This window comes from Anopheles coluzzii, chromosome 2 (assembly GCF_943734685.1).
Source record: "Anopheles coluzzii chromosome 2, AcolN3, whole genome shotgun sequence".
NCBI lineage: Eukaryota > Metazoa > Arthropoda > Insecta > Diptera > Culicidae > Anopheles > Anopheles coluzzii.
Window position 1 is genome coordinate 57,469,419 of NC_064670.1, and position 12,262 is coordinate 57,481,680.

At 34.5% G+C, this 12,262-nt stretch overlaps 1 protein-coding gene across 2 annotated transcripts in view; it reads right to left on the reverse strand.

Moving 5' to 3' along the window:
• Positions 1-11,503, reverse strand: part of LOC120952596 (homeobox protein Hox-A1) — a 50,296-nt gene extending 38,793 nt beyond the window's left edge. For both annotated transcript variants that reach the window (XM_040372000.2, XM_040371999.2), the window contains exon 1: positions 10,019-11,503. In XM_040372000.2, the coding sequence (XP_040227934.2) occupies positions 10,019-11,144 (1,126 nt within the window). In that variant the 5' untranslated portion in view covers positions 11,145-11,503. The remainder of the gene's footprint in view (positions 1-10,018) is intronic.
• Between the last annotated feature and the right edge of the window lie 759 nt (positions 11,504-12,262).

Here is a 12,262-nt window from a genome sequence, read left to right on the forward strand (position 1 = left end):
CTCGGACTGTATACCTGAACATTTGTAAGATTTTTTGTCATTACTCTAGCTTGCGCATCGTGTTTATCTATAGGAAGCACATCAAATATTTGGTTCACTTTATTATGTCTTACTGCAATGTGACGCGGTTGTAAGCCCTCACTGTTCATAGTCCCTAGTACCAAGTTTGCGATTACGAGTATCTAATGTGACAAAGTCTTAACCCTTCCTCAAACCTGAAAACTGTCTGCAGCCATGTGTGGTGCTGCAGTTGTTGCGATAAACATTTATTTATTGATAAGCCTTGGTGCTACTGTTTCGAACACGATGGGTTGATTCTCAGCGCTCGTGTATTTTTTTTTTCATACGCTGATAGTGCCATATCGGGCATCCAAAAGTGATCATACAAACACATTAGGAACGATAAACTAAAACAAAATTTAATAGGTTGAGCAAGCATTAGGTTTTGGTCTGTGTAATTGTTGTGAATGCGATGGCAGAGATACTATAGACAAATATAAATCAAAGGAAGTGTGTAGATTGCATTGTTAGAAGTTAATTTAGGCTTATTTTCCATAGCGATCAGAGTTAAAAAATGATAACACTATTGATTTTAGAAATAGCTAATGAAATTAATAAAATAACAGTTCTCTAATTTTAAATCAATGAGTTTTGTGTATCAATGAGCTCCCACATTCGATAACTTCATCAATTTTTAGCGGGCTCACACGTCGCGAGCTAGCCCGATGTAATATTTTTCAACTGAATCAATTTTGGCTTTCCGTCCGACTGGCAGACCCTAGCGTCCTCTCATACCGTACGTTCGAATATTGTATTATTTTAACGCGAAAATATAACATTCTTTCCCTTTGTAAATATGTGATTCAGTTTGTGATATATAAGCGATATATAGCACGAATTAGCACATGACTGGGCCTCCACACGTACCAGGGTCGTGTGGTGTACCGTACAGTCAAACTCTGCATGCAAAAAGGAACGGTACGGTACGCTAAGCCGTGACGTGTAGAGGCCCGCTCACAGTGCCATCGGAAAATTTCGGGAGCCTGTAGAGGCAGAAAGAATAAAAAGAATACAAAAATAATACAAGAAAAATCAATAAGTCGGGAAATGATAAATCTGGTATAGTTTTAGGGTCGGATACACAATTGTAACAACCCGTCGTACAGACCGTGCCCCCATACGTTGGACTGGCTATCCGGCTATGGTAACCTTTAAGTCAAAGAAAGCCAGGCCCACCAGTGGTACAGGCACGCCTTGACCGACTACGGTTTTTGCCAAAATAAATAAGAAGGTTGAAAATTTACAATTATTATGATATAAAGATAACCTGTAATTAGTGTAGTTAGCATGCAAATGTTAATAAACAAAATGAAACTAAAAATGCTACTTCAATTTGTGAAACGTATACACTTTAGTTGAATTTTGATTATTGTCTAAATTATTTCTTGATTCAAGAAATTTTTCGTGTCAAAAATAATAATGTGTATTATTATACAACACATTGCTATCGTTCATAGAGTTAGAACGGGGTTCAAGATATCCTGCTATTGGGGTCTTTTCCGAAATAGAACCAACAAATAATTCGTTTCTGCGAATTCAATAATTCGTAGAAACGAATTATTTGTTGGTTCTATTTGAGCATTTTGACTTTATTTTGGAAACTATTTATTCTGCTTAATTTGAGCTGATAGCAAAACAGGTATCTCGCTGGATAGTAAAAAAAAAGTCGCGAACTGTTTTTTTAATGCATGGATATCACCAATAACCTTTAGAAGAATGTTCTCCCATGTGCAGCGATCCCAAAAATAAGTTGAAATATCAAAATTTACAGTTTTCTTTGCATCTGCCAAAAGATTACAAGCAAAGATGTGTGCCATCCACACTGCGAATAGCCGCGTTCAGACACGGCATATTCTGCTAGCAAATAACTTTCAAACACACTTGTTCACTGAGGTAGAAGAAGTCTAGCAGTCTATGGCGAATCTTTTTCGAGCAAACCAAGCTATCCATCGCGGAATGGATAACAAAAATATTTGCTTGCTATTTTTAATAGGCCGAGAGAAATATCGTGTTTTTTTGTCTTTAAACATTTGTTTTCGATTGCTTCCAAGTTCTAAATGTTCTAAAGGTTGTATATTGTGCATTTCTTACAACAAGAACCCGTGTTTAACGAAATATTTTGTTAATTTACGATAATTGAATCCTGCAAAGATTCGTGGTGTGTAAATGCAAAATATTGGCAAATCTTTATTTGAAACTTGTTTCTAGAGGAAGGGGAAAGATTTGCCAAGAGAGGTATGGAGTGTCTGAGTGTGTATAATAAGATTCACTGAACTCTTCTCGATTTTTCGTTGCCATGGGAAACGGTGATTTTGACAGGAGTTTTTATGCAGAAATCGTTCCGTCGAAACGCGGCTTTTCTCTTCACCAAAAAATGTTCAAATCTAAGGTGTAAGTCCAAAAAGTGACGCTTTGGATATCTGACAACAGTTTATAATCGAAGTTTCAGAATCGAGACCTACGATATTGTGTATTTTAATCGTATCTATAACCAAAAATACACCTTTGCTTATATAAGCTCCTATTTGGATAGGAGATATATTTCATGCAACAATGAATGCATCTTTACTAAAAAAAATCAGCTTATTTTACGTTTGTATGATAAAAATATTTATTTATATGCCATATCTTTATGATGTATGGCATTTAGATACATATATTTAATACACAATAAATAGTTCAACTGACACTAATAGACCGCCATGTCCTCTTGACTTTACATGGCTAAACACTTCAATTTATTCCAGTTAAGAAACATATTTAGAGCTTAAAAACTTCTGGAAAATCATGTATATATATAAGTACACGTAATGCTATAGCTATAATCAAAAAAAAAAAAAACTTGCGACTAAACGGAAACCCGAACTACTTATTATATTTATTAGCTATCTGGGTTAATAAAGAAAATCATTAATTTGTTTAACATTATATTGAATAAGTCATTTATGCTAAATAAATATTCAAGCTTGGATATTTGGAATTCTTCATAAAAGTGTATGTGACTGTAATAATTAAAAATTAAATAAAAAAAAACAATTTCTTCCAAATGACAACTTTTAGCTATAAAAATCATTGTAACGCCAACTAACAACTAACAACTAACGCCATGTAACCCGCATGGGTCGTATTTTGAGGGTCTCCTGTGCACACCAAATAAGATTTAAATAAAAACTGGAATGTTTTCTCCAAAACAGAATTAAAAATGTGGTATAAGCTTGAACTTTTAGATCATTACGCATAAGAAGACAATCAGTCACTTTCCAAAGCTCCATCGACGATGAACGATAGTTGCAGTGGCCAGTGTACAATGGTTACTTTAATTTATTTCATCAGTGCCCTGTTCAGCAATGCCTACAATATGGCACAATGCTCTAAAACATCTAAAACATCAAGAAACCACAATTTTATATAATTTTTGACACCGCTTCGATCGTTCCCACTTCGATTTATATTTTAAAGGAATTCGATATAAGGAATATTTTCCTTATCAAATCAAGGTTTAGTTATTTGTGAGTTGATTCATACAGATTTTAATTTTAATTGGAGTAAACTAATATTAACAGAAAATGTATATAATAGCTTCATATAACATAAGTATTAGACGTCTTTAGGTCTCTTTTGATTGTTTCTCTTGCATGTGGCGAATCTTTTTCCTTTCATGTCAAAAATGATAATCGAAGTTTTATGCTTATGCCCTTATCTCTATCTTGCATTGAAATCAGTCCAGGAATGTTGATCACTGATCATCACTATAAACATTCGCAGCCTTTTTGTACAATTTCGTTTTCGATTTGCGAATTGTGTCATTTGAAATGTCCTAAAGTTTTGTTGAAATAGTTTACTACCGCTTCAAAATAAACCATAAAATCTACATGAACATAAATGCACTCAATCTGATAGCAGAAAAACATCAGTTTAAAACCTGGGTTTCTTGTTTATGCTACGATGGAAATTGTCTCGCTTGCAAATATAACAATTTCCCGAACAACCCACTGACATGCGTGATACCTTTTAACCAAACCATAAACAAACAAAAGTAAGCTAAAAGGGGGAGCTAGAAGGGAGTTGTGAACTTGTTGAAGTTTCAAACAAGCGCTAATTTACGAGCCGGCAGTCAGATAGGTCGCACGACTCAACCATCCCGCGGCGACCCAAGTGCGGCAACTGACAGGCTTAATTAATAGATTATACTGTATAATAGGGATGTCTGGCGAAAGTTAGGATTATGTCGAAGATGGACGTTGATGGTGGATCACTCCCACAAATAACGGAGGATGAGGTAGGTTAGACAAGGAGAATTCCTTAAGCAAGGAAAGTACAACATGGAGGTTTAACTTTTGCCCATTTTAATACATACTTTCAAGCCTTCTTTTATGTTGTATGGAAGATGGAAAAGCGAAAACGCGTAGAAGTGTTATATTTTTCTGACCTTAATCATGCTCATAGTAGGTTTATCATATGTTTGTGTTAAGATTGCAAGATGACCTTTGACATGTTCGATTGCTCAAATGTAACAACAATAGGAATGGGGGAAAATGCACATGTTTTTTTTGTTGAGCGATATTAACGCAAAGTTTTGGTTTAATTGTACACATCATACGCAAACAAAATGTGTTGCATTGAGAATAAAAGTCTAAAAGCGTTTCTTATTTGTACAGTAATAGATACCTATAGAATATAGTACGGCTGTATCAACACGGTAAACGTAATCTTTGATCGATAAAGGAACTATTGCTAAGGGATAGGGAGTAAAAATATTGTTTTGATGGGCAACGGTGGTATATGGATTGCATATCGGTAAGCGTAATCCTTGAAAAACGATTGCAACCATCGATGCTACGATACACATTCTGAGGTAGCTGTATTCAACTTAGACATTTGTAAGAGAAGTCACAGCACAGTGATTCGCTTAGGCACTTGACTTGCTGATGAGAGACTGTGATATTGAATGACGATCTATGATAAACAATAAACCCGTTCGTGTCGCGTGTTGCTTGAACTTACCCAAAGCGGTTAGGGGAACGAACTGTGCAAGTTTTCTTGAGTTTCGGTTACGTCATGCGATCGTAGGATTTTCATCAACATAATAGAGAAGTTGTTGACAGAATTTCAACGTTGGGGTACTAGTGCGGTGTAAATAAAAATGTAACATGACCGACAAGCTATAAGATAAAATATAACACCACGTATGATATAGAATTACCACGCTTGTGGCTGCTGTAAGACAGTCTATATTCGTACCGCTTAAACTCTTGAACGAATGATACGTTCTCATTGCACATTTTTTTCACGATTATAGATTTTTGACTTCTTCGATACCTAAAGCAACATATTTCCAAAATATATTTACTTTAATATACAATTATTTTGAGATAAATTATACTCAATATTAAAATTTTAGCCAATTGTATTAATTACGTGCAAAAGTGTTATACTTGTGAAATGAACAAATTTATACGCTTTTAAATATTTTAACGTTTAACACTGTCTCGCACAACTGTAATTATACTTTGTTTTGTTTTTTTTTAATTAAAAATGTTATTTGAGGTTCATTTAAAAAGTTAATATTGATTTTCAGACTACGGCAGCATAGGTGTAGTTAACGGTACTAACTCTAATATCCCTGATCAGTTTCGCAAATACATTAATTCATCATACGACAGGTTCCAGCACTTTCAGCTCACAATTTAAGTATTAAAGTAATATACTTTGATGGCATGCATGGTGATCTATAGTATCATAAACCGGAAATGACATAATTTAATTTGTTGAACAATTATTGTAATCGGTTTCAACGTGTTCCAATGACACGTTCGCTGTACTTAGAATATCATAGAAAATGATAATCAATGTTTTATTCGTTTTTTTTTTCAAATTCACATAAGAATGTTATACACATTACTCCATTTCCTATTTCACAAGTTATGTAACTATCAAATATAAGAAAGGCCCAATTAAGTGCAACTCTTTTGATTTGCAAAGTTTTACCAATTTTTTACAATTTTTGACAAATAATCTGGCTTTTTATAAGTAATCTAATTAGTAAGTGAGTAGTAAAGTAGGTTAGTAAGAAAGAAAGTGGGTAAAACATGTTAATACTATCATTTATCATTTTAATGATAAACTCCTTATTGACGGTCAGTAATTCATTTATGCTGCAGTGTCTTTGATTGATTCCATCCGTATAATTTTCAAGAACATTTTTTTTTATACAAACTTTTTTTTAAATAAATTTACCTATTACATTTTTTTATTTACGTTCACTGATATAAATAATTGAAAAAGAAACTAGCCTTTGTTCATTAAGGTTTGATTGTTAAATATTAAATTTTAGTTAAAAAGCCACAAGAATAAATTATCGTTTGTTTTACTGCTACATTGTTCTGGCAAATTGTAACTATACCTCATGCTATCTAAGTCATCTAAGTCATCTACATCATCTAAGTAAATTTGTTAAAGGCAATTAACACATTTACGTTTACGCATTACCAATGGCTCTAATAACTTAATTATAAACTTATAAGAAAAAAGGATGAATATGAAGAGGTTTATTACATTCTGCAAAAAAATATTACAAAATATTTAAGGTTACTAATAAACTCCGCAATTGATTCATCCAAATTCGGAATTAATTGCTACATTACAGAAAAAAAAATCAATTTAGTTTTGTCCAGTACGCCCTGCATCGATATTCATAATGTAAAGACTGATGTGAAATATAAAAATGATTTTTATAAAAAAAACTAATATTGTTTGATATGGCCTGTTGTATGTAAATATTTGCAAATTGTTTGGTCTTTTAAGGAAGTAATACGCTAATGGCTTGAATATTTCATGATTGATAAAAAACACTAAAAAATTAAAAAAGGGAGGTCTCTTGGTACTTTCGTCATACTGCACAATATATCCGTCATAGGATCAAGCTGCATATGGATCGAACACCTTATACGTAGGACTGGCTATTTTGCTGTAGGTTAACTAATAAATTCATTGTCAACATTCATTTAAAAAAAGGCAAAATTCCTTGGTAACTGTAAATTTATTGTCAGTTTAGCTCATTTATGGCTAGGAAAGAGCTTAACAAAAATGTATGAAGTAAATAAAAAGTCTACAGGGTCAGTATCCGGGAGTACACAATCAGATATAAATTTATTCTTGTAGGATTAAATAAAAAAATATTCAATATAAAATTACATATAATTCACCTTATCATCATTGCATTACTGGAAGGAAATGGTTTTACATTGAATATGTGTAATAAGAAATTTAGATCATGTTACACGACTGACCAGTCTAGTAAGAGCAGTAATATTTATAAAAAAAAAACAAAAAATAAGAAATCAGTTTGAGAAGTTCTGCACCGAAACATAATTCGTACGTTAATGAATTATAAACGTCAAGGGGGTCGTTGGCATCTTCTTACAGTAGATTGTCGACCGTATAGTACCGATTCATTAGCTATTGTCAAACGTATTGAGACGTTTGATACAACAAATCATGAAAACATGTTTGGTCAGTTGATCAGATATGACAATTTTATGGTCAGCGTCGTCTGTAGCTACTGATATATCATTAATTACCGCTAATGAAAATGAAATTTTTGACATCGCAGAGAAGTTGAATGTTTGTTGACTGTTGTTTCTTTTCCTAAAAGTTATGCCTGTAGGTAATTAACAAAGCGGTATGGATTAGAACACATGTAAGGTTATTACGTATATTTATTTTGGGAAAAGATAAAGAGCTAGTTAGGATATATGTCAATATATGTCATATAACAATTTAAAATGTGTGAGTAATTCAAATTTGACAATGGTACTTTAAAGTTACTGTGTGGTACTATGTGTTAAAATAATTTAAATGATATATGTCAGATTTTATTTTTTTTATGAACTAACTGGCATTTCTTATCCGTCAAATACAATCGCTTAAACTGGCATCGCTTAGAATTATTTTAATAATGTAAAACAATTGATACTGCAGAATGTTTGGTTTGCTGTAATAATTAAAGAAACCCCTAAGGGAGAGGTTTCACCGATTGGTTGCGTGTTGCCTGTTGTTGTTGTTGTTGTGAAAATATTATAATTATATGTTGTGATAAAATCTATTCTGTATACACTATGGACCATGCAAATTGAGATGTAGTGAATGTTCGACTACAGTTACAGGCTACGACTACAAGCCACACTGATGTATTTGCATGTATTTCTCGGTTAGGTAAATGGAACCTCAACATGTGAAAAGTTACAAGTTAAAAAAAATATCTTTTGCTATGCCACAGATATTTTTAATTTGACACTATGAAAGCATTGGAATTATAGAAAAGATAAGTGATCGCGGAAAGATTGAATGAAATTAAGTCAAATTGGTGAGTAGTGTAGTGTGGAGTAGTGCTACCCACAAATTAATTTGTAAGCCGGTGGTTGTGCTATATTAATTTCAATACTAATCTATTTTGTTACATATCCAGCAAGTACAGTGCAACAGCGCATGCAGAGGCATGCATGTTAATATTGAAATAACAGAACTGTATCCATAATGTAGTGTCTACAAAGGGGGAGGTTTGAATCTAATATTTGTTTTTATTATCTATGACATTCAAATTACTGCCTCGTGTCTTTTCTCTCACTACCAATTGGGTAAGCTTTGCAGTACAGTGCAGTTTGTGACATTTTTGACAGTGGACAGTTAGCCAATTGAAAGTAAATTGAGACCCCACAACACGTCTGCATGGGGTCGTTGGTATTGTAATATCGATCGTAGGCGTATTTTTTTTTGCTGTTGCGCGTTATTATAGAAGAATCTATTTCAGCCACCAAAGAAGTTGAACAGGGTAGAGAACGAAAAGAATTGTTTCTATGCTAGCATAATCCACTTTCGTTTTCAGTCATCGCTCCGTCGTTTTTCGTTAGTGACCTTGACGGCATCGCAGTAAAAAACGTCTGTCCTCGACACGTTTTTGTTGGGGTCCACTTACTTCTGGACGATAATGGCAATTTCATTCAAATGGAAACGACCCAAGTCACGCACGGTGTACAACCTCTTTGACCCGTAACATAGACTAAGAATAAGTGAGCGTTGTTTTTATTGTTGGTGGTTAAAATTGGGGAGTTTGTTAACCTCACCAGCTATGGTAGTTTTTAATTAACAAAATCGGGGTTGTTTTGCGTTGTTCTTTAAGCAGTATGTGGTCTAGGCATAATTTTAATGTTTGGTATGCTGAAAAAGCTTATGGGAAGGATCGAAATTTTTCAAATCTATTTCGAGAATAGCGTAATTGCTTTTATATAAAATTGTCTCTAAATTAAAAAAAATCATATGGAGATCATAATGTTATCACGTAGTAATAAGCCAGTACTTCATAATACGACAACGATATCTGATTAACGGTAATATCTAACGTCTGCTAGAATTCATATTTACTGTTTTTGCCTTCTTTGCTTTAAAGCAGTCATATGTAATATTTATCAACATGCAAACGATAACGCTCATGGCAAAGGTAAGATGTTTACGGAAAATTTGAATTATTACACCTTTATCAAGACTGCCATTGGTGCAGGATTGAAGATTTTAGGAGGAAAATTTATGGCTCTACTGGTCCAGTTAGATATATTTTTATAGTTCATCACGGGGTTAAACTATGCAACGCGTATGAATTTTTGATGCTGATAAAGGTAGCTAACCGAAATAGGTGCGTTTGATATTTTTTACCGATATAAAAGAGTTTTTTTGTCGTTGTATGTGATTGCTGGATAGAAAGGAAAACACACAGACAAAAAATATAGCCTCCATTGAGAAAGCAAACCCTTTGGGACTCAAAGTCCCTGTGGGAATTGTATCGTTTTATGGTGAGACCGTAAAGCAAGCTCAGTGTGACGCTATCCTCTGTGGGATTGTGATAATCTGGAGATAGTGCGGGTTGTATCATCAACAATACAACTTTAGCTAGAAAAATACTTACATGGAGGCTTTGGCACGTTTCGTTTTACTTGCATCCACTTGTAGGTAGGTGCATTCTGTTGGTTCTGGGGTTGTTGAGCGTGCTGCTGTTGTTGTTGCTGCTGTGTTTGTTGCTGCGATTGCTGATTCGCCGGATGCTGCTGCGCTTGCATATTTTGCTGCAATGTGGCATGGTGATGGTGATGATGGGGATGGTGATGATGTTGGTGAAGGCGCGAAAAACTATTAGCAACACTACCATTACTGTCACCATCGTCGGATACACTCGCACTCAGAATTACATGGGGCGAGTCCAGCAATGCGGAAGAAACATTAGGACTGCACTGAGCCACCGTATGCTGGTTAAGAGACGGCTGCAGTTGCTGATGTTGTGACTGAGGAATGTTATCGGAGTAAACTTGTCCCCAGGTAGTTCCACCGCCATGTGCATCATTAGGGGATGTGGAACTGTGCTGATGTGAAATATGCGAATGCTGATGAAGAAGATTATGATGATGAGGATCCCCATCAACAGTGGCATCGGACGCTACAGCTCCAGGAAAGGCTCCAAAGCGATGTAGATGTAATTTGTTATCTTGATGATGCGCCAGATAACTAGGATCTGCGCATTCCTGTGCCTGATGGTACATGGCATAGTCCAAATTAGTATAGCTCAATCCGTTATCCGCGCTTATGATACGGTTTTCTTGAAAAGGAGCCGCCGGTGTTGGATGACTAGGGCCGTAGTATATAGAACTTTGGCTATCGGCTTCAAAGTACAAATCAGTTGGGGGAGAGCTAGAGGTAGTTATTCCGTATTCGATTGCGGACGGACTGTATAGGTGAGATGCGTGAACATAGGAAGTCTGATGGATATTGGCTGTGGGCGGATTAGCATTGTTGTTGGAGCTGCTATTAGAGGTCACTACGGTATTACTAGTGGTATTGTTCACAGGTGGGCCACTAACAATGTTAGTAGCAGAATTAGTAAGCTGTTGTTGTTGCACAGGTTGCCTTTGGTGCTGGTGGTAATGGTGGTGATGATGGTGACCTGCTGTAAAATAAGGGTACCCTCCGGACCCAAGATCACTGTTCTGAAAACCATTTGTGTGCGAAGAATGATTTCCGTACATACTTATGTCTATCATATTGGTGGTTATATTATCGAATTCTTTTACTTATTTCCTATTTTTTTTTCAATAAAATCAATAATTAATTCATCATCACTTGTATTAAACTAGCACTGTTCACCAATCACAAATAAGCACAAAATTCACCATATTTCATCTCAATATCACTACGCACGATGATAAGAAGCACATAAAAACACACCAACCAAAAACATTCGGTTCCGACACTTAAACTATTTAGTTTTTTTTTCAAAATGCAAGCCAAATAAATCCAGATTTCGCTTATAACTGGTTTATCATTTAATTCTCCACAAGACGGCTCGTAAATATTAATCTATTGCCATCAACTTCTAATTTCAAATTGACCACGAAATTCAAGTTTCAGTGTTAATTTTGTTGGCTGTCGGGTGAATAATGTTCATGAGTGAATTATGCATCGGACTGTCTCTTTCGCGTATTGCTCTGCCCCTTTTTAATTAATAATTTACAATGGTGTTAGCTCCTCCCCTTTTCTGTGATACACATGAACGCACTATGCTTGCAAAGCGGACAAAGAAAATACTGCATTGTATAAGTTGCAGGAGAGCAATGCGCACGCGCACAATAGAATACCCTTGAATGTTACAATTCATGCTTTGGTTTCAATTCGCATTCTCACGTTTGAACAGTTGCGATATCTTTATTTTTATCGTGCAAATGATCATTAAATGTTTTATTGTTATATCTTTGATATAACTAGAATATTGCAAATCCCGATCGCAGCACTCGCGGATCGTGTAGCTTAAGATAAAATAATTATAATAGTAAAACAAATGGTTAGTCCATATTTTGTTATATACAAAAAGAACAAATGACAAAATTGAAACAAGTGTATGAACACATTGGAATTTATTAGTACATTAATTCATTAATCGATTGTTTCATCTGGGAGTAGTTAGTTAATAAATATGATTCATAGGTTAGTTTATTGCAATATGAACATTAGTTTTGGCAATGTTCAATATAAGTCATAGAAGCATATGTTCATATTAAGGTTAATTGTTTTAAAAATCTGATTTTTAGTATGTATGTTACCAACCATAAAACAGAATAGTGTTATGTAAATAGTAGGATTCCTCATTTAATTTTATTCAATT